At 43.9% G+C, this 19,454-nt stretch overlaps 1 protein-coding gene across 3 annotated transcripts in view; it reads right to left on the reverse strand.

Annotated features, from left to right (window-relative positions):
* Positions 1 to 19,454, reverse strand: part of FHIP1A (FHF complex subunit HOOK interacting protein 1A) — a 310,572-nt gene that overhangs the window by 149,587 nt on the left and 141,531 nt on the right. For all 3 annotated transcript variants that reach the window (XM_089670462.1, XM_089670461.1, XM_089670460.1), the window contains exon 3: positions 6,645 to 6,874. In XM_089670462.1, coding sequence (XP_089526588.1) covers positions 6,645 to 6,746 — 102 coding nt within the window. In that variant the 5' untranslated portion in view covers positions 6,747 to 6,874. The remainder of the gene's footprint in view (positions 1 to 6,644; positions 6,875 to 19,454) is intronic.

Below are 19,454 nucleotides of genomic sequence, written 5' to 3' on the forward strand. Positions count from 1 at the left end.
GCCACTGCATCTATGGACTAATAAGCTTCAATATATTACATTTTTGTTTTTGGATTTAGGTACGCTTTAAAATGTTCTAACATACAGACCTACAGAAAGTATACAGATCAGGAGTTTCTTTGACTTCTTATTAACTTTCTTATCTGCATTCCTGGTCAGTAACTCTAGAACTGAAGTCATAAACAGCCAGGCAACTATTATTTTAAGAGGGAGGTCTGCAATGGCATGCCTAGTATCAGTCTTTCCTATAATACACAAACTGTATATTAGAATATTTTTATTCCTATTCTCTAATTTCCTAATTTTTAGCAGCCATTGAATGAACTCTTAAGATAAACCACGTGTGAAGTTTTATTTCAGATGCAGGGGGTGTTGAAAATTTTATATAAAGATATATCTTAATTATAATTGAAATCATTGCTGGACTCATACATGAGTGGGAAATGCAATTTTAATAGGGGATTGTTTACTATAAAAGAAATACTACTAAAAGTGCTATATAAAGGATAAGCAGGGACGCAAATAATTCCTTTTGGTTAGGCATTCCCTCCTTACATCCCACACCCTCCTATCGTGTTTTTTTTTTTATCATATCTCTACTCCCATATCTAACAAGGAACTATTAGACTTTCCTGCGAATTATCAAAGTACTACACTAAACTTGTATGTTGTTAAACATCTATTCCCAAGTTTCCTGGTGGATGCAGAATAGTTTTTTAAAGGTATATTCAGCCTGTATAGTTAAAGGCAATGGTCAGCAAATGCACTACAGACAAGGGTCAGGAAACTATTGAATCTCTTAAGCTTATAAGAAAAGAAATGTATATATAAATATTACTTAATATGGCTCAAGGTGAACGAGATCTCTCAGAATCCAAGTGCAGGCAAATTTCTACACACCTTCTGGGTTCCTCAGGGGTGCCTTGGCTAAATGCCTAAAAATTGCCCCAAATTGCCCAAAAATTGTGAACAAGCTGGAAGACATATCCAGCTTGCTACACAAGGCCACAGATTTTTATTGTGCAACATTACAACCTTGGGCACCGTGCTGGCATCCTAACAACAGATGATAGGTTAACAACCAATCATAGCTTGATAAGGAGGCGCCTGGGGGTGTCCTTGTTTTCCCCTCCCTTGCCCCTCCCCATCAGCATGTGGTCGTGTTGGGTGAAGGAGGTAGAGAAACTGAAGGAAAAGAGAGATGCTGGACTACTAGACAGCACCGGTGTCCAAATGTATATTTGCTTTGTAAAAATAAATAACTTCTAATGTTGGGTTTCCTAAATGTGTCAATGCCACTGCATTATGTAAAACTATTAGTTTAGTTCTTTACATTTAAGAATAAGGTACCTCGAGATTGAGCATCATTTTAATGGGTGCCTTGACAAAAAAGGTTGAGAAACACTTAGTTGGATGCACTTAATCGTTTTTGTTTTCAAGCTCTGCACAGCCTGATTCTCTCTCAATCACCGCAGGGCCATGTATGGCCAACATTATGATCCTCAGTCATTCCCCAGATTAGAAGGTGTTCTAATCTTCAACAAGGCAACCTCTGCCTCCTCAGCCTCTAAGCATCAGCAAAGCAACTGATCTTGAGGCAGGATGATGAAGCTAGTCTGAATTGTTTTCTGATCTTCGGAATAGGAAGATAAGAAAGCTCAGGCCTGCTCCATCAACCTTTCTACCAGCTTCACCTTATCCATCAAAGCATGGAACAGCTGCTGACAGTCTGGGGAAGAAGCCTATCCATTAGTTTAAGGAAAATTGAGCACAGTGAAAAAAAAAGAAGCTGCCATTTCTGACCGCCTTCTAAAAATGTTAAATCCAGGCTAGCTCTAGTTTTAGTACTTCCTGAACCAAATTACTTGAGAGAGCATGCCACTAGTAAAGTAACTGTAAAGGTCATACTTGCTCCAGGTCATTGACACAGAAAATACTGTATCAGTGACCTGGAACGAGCATTTTCAGAAGAAAGGTTCAGCAATAGCAGCCATCATATTTCTCTCACAGCAGGTTTCAATTAAGCCAGTTTCATTCCATCTCTAATACGGATGTATGTTGGAGGGCAAATGTACAGTACATTACTTTTATTATACTGTTAGCTAATGATTTCATGCTTTGCTTTGGATAATATAATGTTAAATCACCCCGGATTCACTGTAAAAACTCTCTTGTTATATAACGACATAAAAATGAGTTTGACTTTGTGTGAGGCAGCACGATTAACAAGCACAACAACATCTGCTGTGCTACTGTTGAATTATTTCCTCCACTACCCATAAGCCTCCATCTATCTTTTCCAGTACAAGTATTTATTATTTGTTTACCTAACGTACTCTTGTGTGTTTGGAAGATTACACTTTCATACAGCCATTGCATTGCACATCATATACTGAAAATTATGGGTCTGCTGGGAAATAATTAAAGTTCTACGTTTAACGGTATCAGCAATAAACTGTTAAGTTACGTTCACAATAATAAACAGTGGATATTTTTAGTGACATATGGGTAGTATTTCTCACCGCTTTAAATAGAAAAGACTACACTGCTGTCATAAAGTACCTCTCTCTCATATACACGTGGTGGCACTGACAATGGATTAATGTTTGTTTAATTGCCACTTGCCTTCATCTGCGTATTTTGAAAGCGCTGGAGAGATTCACCAAAGCTTTCAGTATACACTGATGGCAGGAAGCATTGACAAGAGACTATCTTTCAATTTGTTTCTCTGCTCATCATCTCTGTACCAGAGACACGAGAATTTGAAAGAGTGAGGAAAATTAAATTTATTCCACCTACTAAATTACTAGGCAATGTTTTATGATGTAATTAGAAACCTATGAGTCACCCAGAGGGGATTGTGGCTTTCTGAACATAAACGAAGATACTTTTTAAAACATTGCCTCCACATTGGTCCTAATCACATATGTATAGGAGATGGACATAAATGGCCAGAAAAATGCAGAAGAAGCACATGACTATCTGATGAAACTGCAATATGCATGGTTACACAGACTTGTAAGATGAGAAGAGGTTTACGAGTAATGGCAATAGGCGATACACAGTTTCTCTAAACATAAATCAAATTGGGTGAGTGTGGCAAACTGGAACAAATTGTTGGCCAATTGCAACCTCAGTTCCTACACAAAAACGAAATATGCTGGCTGCGGCTATATCAATTCAAAGTCTTTCCTCAAGTAAATCAATTTGATTGAAAATAATGAAGGCTGTCTTAAACAGGCATGTCTTTCACTGCAAATGAGATCTCTACCTTTATCTTGATCATGCAGTATTTACTGCAAATTTTCTTCCTGACAGGTAAAAATTAAAGTATATCTAAATCCCAAACTTTTTTTTTCTTTTTGGATAAAGTAGGGGAAGATTAAATTGCTATCAGATTTTTGCCATTTATCACTACAGAGATTTATCTTTACTTACTGTTCTGTGGACTCAACAGGAAGGGAAAGGATATTTATTTAATTCAGATACTTTTATAGTGCCATCAATTTACACAGCACTTTACATATGCATTATACATCAGTCCCTGCCCTCAAGGATCTTACAATCTAAGGTCCCTATCTTACATTCATATACTAGGGCCAATTTACCTACCAGCATGTTTTTGGAGTGTGGGAGGAAACCCACACAGGCAAATTCTCACCAATGTGAGCTAAATCCGCACTAGAAAGTTGTTACCAGAACAGGTGTCCCCAGTCAGGTAGTGTTTGGCTGTGCATAGGCAGAAGATGCTAGTCTATTGTTTAATTTAAAAACAAATCACAGTAGCCAAATTAAAGTTTGCCTGCTACAAGATTATAAACTGAGGTTAACCCCCACAGACACAACATTGTTCCCTGTTAATGTTCCTTTTATTGTGCCTTATTTCTTAGATACGTGCTGAGAGACTGAACAGTGAGGTTTGTTTCAATGTCTTCGGGCAATTTTTATTTAGCAATCCATTAAAAGGTGCCAATTTATTATGATAGCTGGTTGTTTCAGTAATGCTTTTTAATTATTTCCTCGCTGCCATGGAAAAGGAAATCTAACTGGCACCTAAGCATGCAACAACATGTAGGTCAGTCAAGTTGTCAGACTGCCAACAGGAGATCAGGAAATAACTTTTTCCATTTCATCAAAAAAGAACATGATGCAAAGGAATATTGATTTACAATATGATCACGTTAGTTGACTAATCTGCTAACATATGGTCAGCTTAGTCTTATCTTTCTGCACTCTAAATGTGGAACTTAAAGATATTTTCCAAATACAAATGTCTAAGTAAAGACAAACCTAGTGAGTTGTGGGCCCAGGTCTAAATGTATGCTGTTATATTCTTACCAAAGTAAAACAGACATGTCTTTTTTCAATGTAAAGTGTATTTCCAGGTAAAACATTTTTTTTAGTTTTAGACAGACTTGAAGAACGTTAATATCCCTGTTGAGTTTTTACTGGGTTATCCGGATCTCCAGTTCATTTTGTATGGCTCAAATCGCATAGCATCTGCACCAAAATGGTGCAGGATGCTTTTTTTGCCGCATCTTTAACATTGACACCTGCAGCAGATCGCATGAACAGAGTGCGATTTCAATGCCATGCAGGAAGTGCACAGGATTTGCTGTATTTCTGACATCGCATATATGTGATCCTAGGATTAAACTTCACTAAACCATGGAGATCAGCTTTAACCCCGGGCATTAAGGCCAGAGGTGTTTCCTGGGCTTTCTGATTGCTGTCACAGTGATCACAAGATCAAGAGTCCATTCTAGTGGCTCCTGGTTGTTGCTGGGTGACCAGTAGCTGTCAGTGACAGTGCAGTCACGGCTCTGGAGGTGCTCCCAGCACAAAAAATATACATGTGACAGCACAGATAAAGGGAAACCTCAATGCTGCCACATAAATGCCAGATATACATGGAAGGGGTTAGGGGGTTTTCAGCTTTCACTAAAAAGCTGAAAAAAATCTTGTGAATGAATTGAGCCAAATGAGGGGATTTAATTTGTCACTATAACTGAACTAATCTTGAATGCCATGGCAAACAGTGGTGCTTCATCTAGAACCTGAGATAAGGGCCTCTGGTTCCTGAGTGGCAAGAACCACTCAGTTTTTCTTTGTGAGAGGTATTCATAAAAAAAACCCTGTAAAGCACAAATTGTAAACATTTCACATCTATGACATGATTAATCAAACTATTATTTCTTTATTAAAAGATGACCTTTGTAATGTTTTATCTGTACTTTTTTCACTCTGTATAGAGAAGTTAATTTAATCATCCCTCTCATCTTCTGCATAATGCTGGCAACTGGTTTATCTTAGACTGGTTTACTTTGTACTTCTGTTATGGAACCTTTCAACCATCCCCATGTATCTGACATAGTCCATTCCTTCTTCTCCTTTTGGTTGTCTTAGTCATATGACTGCCGGGAATTCTCCTTCTCCCTTTTCTTTAAGATCCACCTCAATTTCCATCCCTGTGCATCTGACATAGTCTATTCCTCCTTCTCCTTGAGGTTCTATGAGTCAAATTACTGCTGGTAGTGCTTCTTCTGCCTTTCTCTAATTTCCACCTTAATTTTTACCCCTATGCATCTGACATAGTCCATTCCTCCTTCTCCTTGAGGTTCTAATAGTCAAATGCCTGCCAATAGAGTTTCTTCTGTCTTTCCTTAATTTCCACCTTAAATTTCCTTCATTTCCACCTCTATGCATCTGACATAGTCTATTCCCCCTGCTCCTTGAGGTTCCATCAGTCAAATGACTGCCGGGAGTGCTTCTTTTGCCTTTCCTTAATTTCCACCTTAATTTCCATCCCTGTGCATCTGACATAGAATCTTAAGGAGAAGGAGGAATGAACTAGCAGTCAAATCCCTGCTGGGAGTGCTTATTCTGCCTCTCTCTAATTTCCACCTTAATTTCTACCCCTATGCATCTGACATAGTCCATTCCTGTTTCTCCTTGAGGTTCTAAAAGTAAAATGCCTGCCAAGAGAGCTTCTTCTGTCTTTCCTTGATTTCCACCTTAAATGTCTTTCATTTCCACCCCTATGCCTCTGACATAGTCCATTCCTTCTTCTCTTTGAGGTTCCATCAGTCAAATGACTGCCGGAAGTGCTTCTTTCGCCTTTCCTTAATTTCCACCTTAATTTACATCCCTGTGCTTCTTTTGCCTTCTGCCTTTTCTTAATTATTTTTGTTAGCTTACACTTCCTTAAAAAAAACTGAGCATGCTTTCAGCAGTTTCTCCAGAAGGGTTTGATTTAACAAATGAAGGACAGGATCCTCATAGCCAAGAAGAGGAAGGACTTTAAAAAAAAATTACCATATCAGGGGAACACAGAAGTAGCTGATGTTGATTCCTAACACAAAGCACAAGGTGAAATACTCTGTAATAAATTAAATAAGAACACTGAAAGGGTGTTTAAATTAGCATTTCAAAGCAGAGTTAATGGATACCTTATTTAAAAATGTCCTTTCAAAAGTTCACCCTTACTATATAAACAGAAACTGGTGTCTAATTTTGTAATATATAGTCACTTGCTTTTTCTTGTTTGAAAGCCGTTTAGAAATAAATGTGCAGTCAACCATTCCTGTGAACTTCAAAACTTGTATATATATATTTACAGTCAGATTTGTCTGAGTTAATATTACCTGAGCCCAGTGGTTCTTGAATACTATGGTACATGTCTCCGAATCGACCCCTTGCAGGCTGATACTAGGCCGATTCTTGCTGATACTGATGATCTGTGCCATGGTGCGTCTTGTCCGGCTTCTCACACTAAGCCATGTTCAGCTCGTTAAATGGAAGGTTTGATCTGTCTCTTCTTTAGGTCATTGTCTTCTGAACGTTACTTTTGTATAACATTACGCTTGATGCACTCCTGTATTTTTAAAGGCAGAAACAAAAGACAGAACATTTATTTCATAAAAGGTGTTTAGTTTCAGCTGGTGAGCACACAAGATCAGTTTTTGCTTACTCACACACCTCTTGAAGCCTCAGCATGCAGTCAGTACATCACCTAGCAACCAGGTATTGCCATGTAAAGCATGCTAATACCTAAAGCACAATTCTGTGGGACAGACTTGTTCATATGTTCACCTTTCCAAAACAACAGCTGAGATAAAAAGCTACTTCAAAATGAATAAAGAGTATTTGACCTTGTGAATTACTAAACTGATTCGTTTTGCTCATTATTAAAAATTGTATCTATAATGAAAACCTTTTTTATTTAGTTTTGCAAAAAACATTAAAACTCACATTAGTTTTTATTGCTGTCTGCACCAGGGGCATAAATATAGTGGGGTCAGGGGGCACCACCACTCCCCATCCCTGAGCAGCAGCTAGGCTAGTATAGCCTTTTGGCAGCCCTGTCCTCCCTGTCAATTTAAAGCCAAATTAAACCCATTGATTTAAGAGTTTAAAAAAACACTTACATTCCCAGCACACTAGGTATGATAGTGGTCATGTTTGCTTCTGTTCTCAACCAAACTGTCAAACCATCAAAAATGGTGTTGTAACTGATCACTGTGCAGCATCATTGCAGTTGAAGATCAAACAGAGGATAAGATGGCAGCTTCCTTGGCTGAAAATGATTGGAGGATTTAGATCTGCTTTAACACAGCATCACATCCTCTATCAGCTTTTGTGTGCTAGTGCTGGGCCTCGGGGCACATGCCCTACATCTGTTAGTGGGTGACCCAGGTCCTGACATAGCAACTGCCAGTATTTTTTTTTTTTGGGGGGGGGGGGATTTGAGAAGTGGCTGCTGTCCCTGCCTGCCACCTGTCAGATGGAGCTAAGTGAAGTGCTCTGAAACCCTTATCAGCTCTGTGCTACAGTACTGATAGGAGCAACTCTTTAATTCAGACTGTTCTGTGCTGAAAAAAAGCCCACCCAATGCTACTAGAGCAGTGCTGCACTGTTGAAGGCATTTGTGAAGAGGTGAGAGCTGTGGTGGGGGTGATTTGTGAAGAGGTGAGAGCTGTGGTGGGGGGGTGATTTGTGAAGAGGTGGGAGAGCTGGGGGTGGGTTGTGAAGAGGTCACAGAGAGCTGGGGGGGGATTTATGTAGAAGTGAGAGTGCTGGGGGGGACATTTGAGCAGAAGTGAGAGATCTGTGGGGGGGAGGGGACTTGTACAGAGGTGAGAGGAGGACTTTTCCTGTGAAATGGGGACTTTTATGGTGCCATCCATCCCGAACTGTAGGTAGCCACTTTGTGTGTGGATACATGCAAACAGCGACAGCTGAGCAGCCACCACTATTCACATACACCTGTCATTCCAACCACAAGAATCTACTGATTCTTGCCAATGGAATCTGGCGTGTGTATGTGTGTGTAATAGGAAGAAAGCTAAAATTCCCAATTGCACAATGAAACGAATGTGTTATATGCATTCATTGTAACATTAAAAGGGAGATGGCAGCAGAGTAAGATCATATCCCCCTTCCCTGCCAGGCAGAGCTGTGTAAATCTCAAATTATGATAGACAAAAATACAAATTCTTTTAGCAGGTAAAACAGGTCTCTTGCACGTACAGTATTTCATATTTCATTGGTGCATTTAGCTGTTTGCCTGCAGGTCAACTTTAAACGCATAATAGTGTATTCCATAAACTTTTTGTTTTTAAGAATCAAGACCAAATTCCCATCTATGTAACCTATTCTCCGTTCTCCTGTACTCCTGCACAGTATTTGGAACATTTCTAGCATGTCCAAGCTAGTCCTTATATCTACAAATACCAAATGCCAGTCTGCCATCCAGCAATACAACTTCTGTGTCCTCAGACTTGATACATTTTTTTCAGAGGGATAGCTACAATCACAAAACCTTTTATGTGTATACACAAAAACAAGAAATAAAGCTTTAACATACATGTTATTGGCCATAACAATTATTATTTTCTGTAATAGGATTGGAATTTTTAGATCTTATTGCCACTCAACACAAAATCTCAAATTATGATTGCTAAATTTTAGAGAGCTGAGTGTACCTCCTATGTTCATGCTTCTTACTTTTCTTACACTTCTACTAAACCATTTACACCACACACTTCCATACACATAGTCACATAGACATTCAATTTCCTAATGTATATAGCTTTTTAAATATTCACAACTTAAAAATTACTTTTACAACAGTCAGTTATATTAAAGCTTCACACTTTGGAGTTTTGGAGGTTTATTTACACATAAAACTATATTGATTAATATTTCCACACACTTTTGCTAGTTGGATTTTAAGATTCCCTGGTGCAATCTTAAAAGTTCCCCATAATATTAAATAATAACAACAAATTAATAGGTAAACATTAGAAAAAAAAGAATAAACACCAATTATGCATTAATGAACAAAGGAAATCTGCTTCACTGATAAAATAAAACTACTGAATGCTACACTATTCCAAATGTTGGGGTCACTAAAAGCATAGGTTTAACGGACAACCAAAGTACTAACAATTCTTCTAAAAAGATAAGACTCAAAGTCTGCCAATTCGTAAAAAAATATAAATAATTCTTCACATTGTAGAACAATCCCAGAATATTACTCCGCAATCTCAGAGTGAATAGTTTAAGAATGGAATAGTTGCTTTTCTCACATAGGATAAAATATATGCCTGTCTCTAGCAGCCGGCAAAAATCTGACATGTGCTCCATTACTGCACATCGTTGTCATCTTTCTATTGTCACTAAGCAGAGTTTAATGTACCCGCATGTATTAGCCTAAAACGGTTGTCCTTGTAAACTATTTACTGTATATCAAATTTTATCTTATAATAATAAGAAGACAAAGAAGAAGAAAAATACATGTTTTATGAGGAATTCTAGCAATTGGAGAGAATGTTAGTGAGTGATGCCTTGAGACTTCTGGGGAAACGTAATTTAACCAAAGAGAACTGCTCTAAACAAAAAGCCAATACAACAAATGTACAATATCCCTAAAAATTCTGCCTAAAACAGCCACCATTACTGAAGCCACCATTACTGAACCCCATCTGACAGTGTCCTTTATTAATACTGTATCTGGAGTGATGACATAAGTGTATACATGTAACAATTAGGCAGTAAGTAGAATGAGAGAGAAGATGGACAGTAATATCATTTATAGCACATTCGATATGGTATATTAAAATATAACTAAAGGCAAAAGTTCTTTGGATAGAGAAGGGGAGTGGGGGAGGGGGTAAACTGCTGTATCTTTTTTTTTTGTCATCTGTGGCTCATTAAGGACATTTCCTTTCATGTCCTGTCCTGTAGACTCAACATGAAATGGTAAGACATCTTTTCAGTGTGAGGGCAAACTTCTCGTAGACAGTTGTTATGGGAACACGTTATGGGAAGATTTACCCTCTATTCCTGTTCTGGTGGCAGCTTAAAAGTTAGGGTTCCATCTCACTTGGTGATCAGGGCAAATAGAAAAGCTGACACAGACAACAATAAAGACCTGACAAGGGTTCTAACCCCTCACCATGCTATCAAGATGCAAAAAAAAAAATATGTCTTTGCTTTAAGTTTTCCCTTCAGCTATACTCAACTCAAAAATATAAAATAATACTTTGGAATGTAAAACGATTTCAGAATATTGTGGACCTAACTAAAATTTCCAAAGTATAGCTGGGCATCACATGCGTCCCTGTACCTTTGAGGAGGGACTGGCTCCTCCGGGCACAGCTGCCCTTAACCTATTCATTTATACATGTGCTCCTACTATGGAGGCTTTGGAAATTTTATTAGGTCCACAGGACCCTTGCCGTGAAACTGTGGCTTACGCATGTATTTGAAAATGTGTGCAAACAAAACCCTCTGTTTTTAACGCAAACTGTTAGACAGGGCCAAACTGGTTGCTTCGCAGGCTGGTCGGTGAGTGTTGCTGGGAAATCCTTTGTTTGTTTGCGATGTGCGTTACCCTTCCATGTGCACCTTACTGTTAAGGCTGGTTTTAGGTTGGGATGGTTGCCATTTTTTGTGTAGTTGGCTAATTTGGATGCAGGGACTCACTGGATGCCTTTGCTGTCATTTTTGTATAGCTGGGCATCACTTGTGTCCCTGTACCTTTAAGGAGAGGTGGGTTCCTCCAGGCATACCTGCCCTTAACCTATCCATTTATACATGTGCTCCTACTATGGAGGCTTCGGAAATTTTAGTTAGGTCCACAGTATAGAGAGGACCCTTGACGTAAGGCTGTGGCTTACGCATGTATTTGCAAATGTGTGCAAACAAAACCCTCTGTTTTTAACGCAAACAGTTAGACAGGGCCAACATGGTTGTTTCGCATGCTGGCTGGGAAATCCTTTTGTTTGTTTGCGATATGCATTGCCCTTCCATGTGCACCTTACTGCAAAGGCTGGTTATAGGTTGGGATGGTTGCCATTTTTTGTGCATCTCAGAATATTGCTCTGCACGGTGTTTTAGGGTGAACAGCTAAATAATTGAACAGTTGCTTTTCTCAACATGGGATAAAGTATATGCCCATTTCTAGCAGACAACAAAAATATGACGTAGTTAGTCTGGCTGAAAAAAGACAAAAGTCCATCCAGTTCAACCATTAAAAAAAAAAAGAGTTATACTCCTACACCCACAGTTGATCCAGAGGAAGGGAAAAAAAACCAGCAAAGCATGATTAAATTTTCTTCTGCAGGGGGAAAAAATTCCTTCCTGATCCCCCGAGAGGCAATCGGATATTCCCTGGATCAACTTTACCTATAAATAGTAACCAGTTATATTCTGTGTATCCAAGAAAGAATCCAGGCCTTTTTTAAAGCAATCCACTGAGCTGGCCAGAACCAACTCTTGAGGGAGTCTATTCCACATTTTCAAAGCTCTTACTGTAAAGAAATCTTACCGTATTTGGAGATTACATTTCTTTTCCTCCAGACATAAAGACGTGCTTTCTGTTACTGTCATCATTGTCATTTTTTTATTGTCACTAGGCAGAGTTTAATGTACCCACATGTATTAGCCTAAAACCGTTGTCCTTGTAAACATTTTACTGTATATGAGGTTTTCTTTAATAAAAAGAATAATACATGTTTTATAAGGGATTCTGGCAATTGGAGAGAATGTGAGTGATGCCTTGACCTTTCTAAAGAAGCAAAATGACAGATCTAGAACATCCCAAAAAAGTTTGTTTAAAACAGCCATCATTACTGAAGCCTGTCTGACAGTGTCTTGTAATGTCTGGAATGATACATACAATGCATGCATATAACATTCAATTAGCAAGCAGAATGAAGAAGACGATGAACAGTAATGTACATCTAGAGCCAACACTTTTTTTTTTTTTTTTTTTAGTTAGCATGCAGATGGAGGTTGGGGGGTAAATTAATTTACCTTCTATTCCTGGACCAGTACCAACACAAAACTGTGGATTCAACATCACTTAATACCTGGTGATATCGATGATCAGGACAATTGGGGAATATGACAGAGACAGCAATAAAGACCTCAGGAAAACAAACTTAAAAATAAACTGGGAACATTTAGACTTGCAAGTATAGTTAGGAACTTCAGACAAGATTAATAGCTCTGGTGGGCAGCTCACACACAGCAAAGCCTCCCTCCAGGGGCACCCAATAGCAGCTCAAACTATACATATACAGAAAGCATTGCCAGACCAAACTTGGATAAAAGAGTCCAAGATAATTGTAATGGTTGATGAAAAAAAGGTCATATAAAAACAGCCAATGCGTTTCAGGGGCAACACCACTCCCTGTTCATCAGGACTTAACACAGGATAAAACTTGGATGAATTCAGAGAAAACAGTGACTTCAAAGATCTAAATTAGAACCACGTATTGAACTTTCCACACAGAGGAACAACTCGACATCAGTTGCTGAGCATTTCTGCTTAGCAACTTCTACTTCAATACAAGTTTTATTCTGTGTTGAACCCTGATAAAGGAGAAGTTGTGTAGCCCCTGAAATACATTGGCTATTTTTAGATGAATTTTTTACTGACTGAATTATCTTTGATTCTTCTGTCTGGTTTTCTATGGTTTGAGAAATAAAGACTTGACCTGACTATGTCCACCCCTGCTAGGATATAAGACCTTACTGTCATATACTGTATTAACTGTTACTTACTGGGCTTGAAAGGAGAAATATGGGTTTTGAAAAAAACAAACCTACCTACTTACCTAATCGTATTAATGCTACACCTGCCCCCTGTGCCTCTAAGACTGAGAATCAAGCGATCAAAGACCTCTGATTGCTCTGTTCTTGGTCTTCACTGAGCAGACAGTGGTGAGTGTGAGTCACCGGCTCTCTGCTCTGCCCCTCCAGCACTCACTGGAGCGTTGGGTTATGGAGGGGGTGGAATTAGCTGGCTCAGGCGCTCAGTGGCTCAGCTGTCAGTTGAGTCAAGATCCTTCCAGAGTCTGGACCAGCTGAGTGAAGTCAGATGACAGAGGGCTTTAAGCTGTTGTTAGCTGAATCTGGGTCACAGGAGTACAAAACAAAGTGCAATCCTGTGACCCACAGGAAAAGTAGGGTCAAAAGATCTTTGGCCATACTTCTCCTTTATAGTAATTAATGATCACACATAGTAGGAACATAGATACGTGAAAATGTTCTCTAAAATTCTGACGTAGGTAAATAATGGGCACTGTTTTCTTTATCAAATCACTGTGAAAAATAAATTCTGATTAGTACTTGAACTTTTGTGTCAGATTTACAATCCATGTTAGTATGGCATTTCCACAAGTAAATATACAGCCTCTCAAATCCAGTAATAATACAAAAAAAGTCTCCAAGTAAGTCAGCTGGGGGAGGGGCATAGGGCACGAACCCTTTCTTAACATTTTGATGTATAGGAATTACAGTGTGTATAGACCTTTAAGTCCTTCAAGGCTTTAAAAAGCAGTGAGCTTTAGAAAATAACAAAAGCACAAATAATAATGAAGTGGATTACAGAAAGATAACACATTTTGTTCATCTTGATCTTTGTTTATTTTTATGAAAGGCTTTGATTGTGATACCATCATTACAAATCATAGAAAAGCGGAAACAATTATCTGATAAAATCTGTGCATTGCTGAATTATCTCAGGAAACCTTTCACATCGATATGATATACAGAACATGTTGATTCCTGGTTAGCTCCAGCACAGCACAGTTTACTGAGGAACCAAGGAAAAAAAATACGTACTCCGGCAATGTTAAATTTTGTGAGCCACAAAATATATTAAAACGTGTTTTTTATTCTCCAGTGTGTAGTCGGAAGGAAGTAAAAACTGTGTACAGAACACCTAGAGCCTCTGTTATAAATCAGCAACATAGACTTGCAGTGTTCAAGAAAATAAAAAACATTAATATGTTTTTTTAAATGAGAGCTATTCAAATGAGTGGAATAGACAAAAAAGTCTGGGAAGAGATTGGCTTGTGTAATACCAGTCTGTTGGGTTTTTGCTGAATGATCAGTGCTGCAGGCTATAGCTGGCAACACTGATCATTGTATTCTGATTGTGAGGAAGGTACCCTGCCTTCAGAATGCAATAGCACAGTGGAAAGGATCGGCTCATTTTAACTGGCTGAGCACAAAAAAAAATCATATTTGGCCAGCTTTAGATTGGGACTTCCTTGTGTATTTTATCAAAACTTCAACAATTCCATTTAGTCGTAAGGTTGGGATCACAAATGTAAACAGTGTCGTGTTTACAATGGTGAGCCTTCCTCTTACAATCAAGGCAAGGAAGGGAGGAGGAACTAATGAATAAATAACTCATTCATTCATTAGCTCCAGATAGGCAGCAGATATTTGAGGTTGTAGATAGTTTTTAACCCTTTCACCCCCTACTGTATGTCTCAGAACCATGACTCTACAGTGACCTTTACATTAACCCCTTCACCTCCCTTATCCTGCACATTTGAACATTGTCCCCTTTGTCTACATCCTCCCACTGTATGTTGTCTGTATATTAACTCCTTCACCCCCTCCTCCTGACCTCTACATTTAGTGCACTATTAAAGCAGAGTTCCACTCACCCTGTCAAAAAATAAAAGTCAGCAGCTACAAAAACTGTAGCTGCTGACTTATAAAAAAACAGCCACTTAGTTGTCTCTCGGTCCCGTGGTGTGTCCCTGTTTCACCGGCCATCCTGTATTCCAGGAGGCCGGCATCTTCAGTGTGGGCACCCGGCTGTGACTGCTTGTGGCTTAACAGCCGGGTACCCACTGCGCGAGTAGCGCTGCGCTTCATGAATGGTCCTGTAGTGTTAGGAATGGACTGGCCAGCAATGGTGGGACTCACCTGCCTTTTGATCTGCAGTACCAGGGCTGGCCAGCGGGTGCTCCCAGCAATCAGAGACTCAACCTTTCAGCCAGCTAACACCTGGAACTGATGATGCTGGGGTATTTAAGGGATGGCCAGACTTGCAGACTCTGCCTTGGTGTTGTGTTTGTCCTGGGCCCTGTATCTGTCCTGCATCCTGTTTCTGTTCCTTTGCTGACTTCTCCTGCTCTGATCCTGGCTTGTGACCCTGACCATTCCTCTGTCTTACCCTCTGTACTATGCTGCTTGCTACCTGCTGAACCTGGCCTGTGACCCCGACTATTCTCCGCTTGCTCCCCCTGTACCTACCTGCCCAATTGATATTGACCCGGCCTGCCTGACGACGCTTGCTTGTATATACTGTTATCTGTGGGTGGTTTGGTTTGGTTTGTTTGCACTGTATTATGTTTTAGTATTGCACTGCGTTTATGTTTGTACTGTTAGTGTTAATAAATTATATTGTTTATAACATATCTGAGGTCTGCGTTTCCCTGCTTCAGTCACACACCTCTGGTCATACCTGGGAGCCCTGACATTACACCAAGGCCAATCCTGACCAGAAGTGACTGCACAGGGAAGCCATCTTGGTTTGTTGCTGGGAAGGATGGATCTGGATGAGGTTGTGTATTTATATCTGCTAGTGCTTGATGACAGAGAGTATGCTTATCAGACTCTGAAGGAGTATACCCGGGATGAACTGCTAGAATGTATACGGCTCGCTCATGTTCTAGTAGATCAGGGCACAGTTTTCTCTATGGTGCAGCCATTGATTCAGGTTTGTGTTGAGTTGGTTTCATCTGGTTTCCCCGAATGCAGGGATGAATTTTTGCCACCATTTAGTGCAGACCAGGTAGAGTCCCTGGTGTGGTTATTAGAGGATGATGTGGGTTACTTTCTGGAGCGTTATTCCACATGTTCACCACAGACACTAAGAGATTGTATAAACGCAGTGCAGTCATTGACCAGACAGACTTTGTGTAAACTCAGCTTTGTTCAACCCCTACTGCAGACATGGACAGATTTGTTGCACCCAGCCTCAGTCAGCTTACAAAAACCCAGTCCTGCTTCTAACTCTACTCCTGTATTCCCACCAGCTCCTCCAGTTACAGCCCAGTATACTTGGCTATCTACCGCATGTCAGTACCCTGTTCCCACTCGCTGCACCTATCCTGCCTTTAACCCTGTAAAAAAGCCCTCTGTAGCAACCGCTCCCTCTCCTGTTCCATCCTCCAGCTCTTCTCTGTCTCCAGCTGCTCCATTCGTTTGCAGACCTGCGTTTACTTGCAGTGCTCCAGTAGTTAAAACCAGAAAAAAGCGAAAATTCTTTCCAACCAATACCATCCTGCCAGTATCCAAACCGGTGAGCCTGCCTTCCGTGGTTCAGACTGATGCCTGTACGCAGCCTGAAGCCTCTACTCGGCCTGAAGCCTCTACTCGGCCTGAAGCCTCTACTCGGCCTGATGCCTCTACTCGGCCTGATGCCTCTACTCGGCCTGATGCCTGCATTCAGCCTGATGCCGCTACTCAGCAGGATGAACTGATCCAGCCCGACGATCCTATTGGGCCAGTTGACTCGATGCCCGCTGTTGATCCAGATGATCCGGTGCCTGGTCCGGTGCCCACTGCCTTGCCAGATGACGTGGTGCCCGCTGGCAAGCCAAATGACCTGATGCCTGGTGACCCAGTGCCCGCTGTCATACCTGGTGACCCGATGCCCGCTGTCGAGCCAGACTATCCAATGCCTGGTGACGCGGTGCCCACTGCCTTGCCAGATGACCTGATGCCTGGCGACCCAGTGCCCGCTGTCATACCTGGTGACCCGATGCCCGCTGTCGAGCCAGACAATCCGGTACCTGATGCCCCGGTGTTCACTGTCGTGCCTGTTGACTCGGAGCCCACTGCCTTGCCAGATGACGCGGTGCCCGCTGACAAGCCAAATGACCTGATGCCTGGTGACCCAGTGCCCGCTGTCATACCTGGTGGCCCGATGCCCGCTGTCGAGCCAGACAATCCGGTGCCTGATGCCCCGGTGCTCACTGTCGTGCCTGTTGACTCGGAGCCCACTGCCTTGCCAGATGACGCGGTGCCCGCTGTCGAGCCAAATGACCTGATGCCTGGTGACCCAGTGCCCGCTGTCCAGTCAGACGATCCAATGTCTGACCCAGTGCCCGCGGTCATACCAGTTGACTCGGAGCCCACTGCCTTGCCAGATGACGCGGTGCCCGCTGTCGAGCCAAATGACCTGATGCCTGGTGACCCGATGCCCGCTGTCCAGCCAGACGATCCAATGTCTGACCCAGTGCCAGCGGTCATCCCAGTTGACTCGGAGCCCACTGTTGTGCCTGGTGACTCGGTGCCCGCCGCCCCGCCTGGGGGCCCGAGACCTGTCGTTCCGCCTAAGGGCCCGAGACCTGTCGCTCCGCCTGGGGGTCCGGCACCTGCCACTCCGCTTGAGGGCCCGAGACCTGTCGCTCCACCTGGGGGTCCGGCGCCCGCCGCTCCGCCTGAGGGCCCGAGACCTGTCGCTCCACCTGGGGGTCCGGCGCCCGCCGCTCCGCCTGAGGGCCCGAGACCTGTCGCTCCACCTGGGGGTCCGGCGCCCGCCGCTCCGCCTGAGGGCCCGAGACCTGTCGCTCCTCCTGGGGGTCCGGCGCCTGCCGCTCCGCCTAAGGGCCCGAGACCTGTCGCTCCACCTGGGGGTCCGGCGCCCGCCGCTCCGCCTGAGGGCCCGAGACCTGTCGCTCCATCTGGGGGTCCGGCGCCCGCCGCTCCGCCTGAGGGCCCGAGACCTATCGCTCCATCTGGGGGTCCGGCGCCCGCCGCTCCGCCTGAGGGCCCGAGACCTGTCGCTCCGCCTGGGGGTCCGGCGCCCGCCGCTCCGCCTGGGGGCCCGAGACCTGTTGCTCCGCCTGGGGGTCCGGCGCCCGCCGCTCCGCCTGAGGGCCCGAGACCTGTCGCTCCAGCTGGGGGTCCGGCGCCCGCCGCTCCGCCTGAGGGCCCGAGACCTATCGCTCCATCTGGGGGTCCGGCGCCCGCCGCTCCGCCTGGGGGCCCGGTGCCTGTCGCCCCGCCTGGGGGCCCGGTGCCTGTCGCCCCGCCTGGGGGCCCGGTGCCTGCCGCCCCGCCCGGGGGCCCGGTGCCTGCCGCCCCGCCCGGGGGCCCGGTGCCTGCCGCCCCGCCCGGGGGCCCGGTGCCTGCCGCCCCGCCCGGGGGCCCGGTGCCTGCCGCCCCCGCCCGGGGGCCCGGTGCCTGCCGCCCCCGCCCGGGGGCCCGGTGCCTGCCGCTCCGCCCGGGGGCCCGGTGCCTGCCGCTCCGCCCGGGGGCCCGGTGCCTGCCGCCCCGCCGCTCCGCCTGGTGGCCCGCTGCCTGCTGCTTTGCCTGGTAATCCGATGTGCCTCTGCCTGGAGTCCTGCCCGATGTGCCTCTGCCTGGAGTCCTGCCCGATGTGCCTCTGCCTGGAGTCCTGCCCGATGTGCCTCTGCCCGGTGTGCCTCTGCCCGGAGTCCTGCCCGATGTGCCTCTGCCCGGAGTCCTGCCCGGTGTGCCTCTGCCCGGTGTGCCTCTGCCCGGTGTGCCTCTGCCCGGTGTGCCTCTGCCCGATGTGCCTCTGCTCGATGTGCCTCTGCTCGATGTGCCTCTGCCCGGAGTCCAGCCCGGTGTGCCGCTGCCCGGAGTCCTGCCCGGTGTGCCAGTCTTTGATATCCCGCCAGTTGCCAGACCCGGGCGGTGGAACATTTTGCCCAGCTAGGACTGTTTGGAGCGTCCTGAGGCCGCTCCTTGAGGGGGGGGTACTGTTAGGAATGGACTGGCCAGCAATGGTGGGACTCACCTGCCTTTTGATCTGCAGTACCAGGGCTGGCCAGCGGGTGCTCCCAGCAATCAGAGACTCAACCTTTCAGCCAGCTAACACCTGGAACTGATGATGCTGGGGTATTTAAGGGATGGCCAGACTTGCAGACTCTGCCTTGGTGTTGTGTTTGTCCTGGGCCCTGTATCTGTCCTGCATCCTGTTTCTGTTCCTTTGCTGACTTCTCCTGCTCTGATCCTGGCTTGTGACCCTGACCATTCCTCTGTCTTACCCTCTGTACTATGCTGCTTGCTACCTGCTGAACCTGGCCTGTGACCCCGACTATTCTCCGCTTGCTCCCCCTGTACCTACCTGCCCAATTGATATTGACCCGGCCTGCCTGACGACG

This window comes from Staurois parvus, unplaced genomic scaffold (genome assembly GCF_062004578.1).
Source record: "Staurois parvus isolate SC_StPar_1 unplaced genomic scaffold, SC_StPar_1.0 ptg000090l, whole genome shotgun sequence".
Lineage (NCBI taxonomy): Eukaryota > Metazoa > Chordata > Amphibia > Anura > Ranidae > Staurois > Staurois parvus.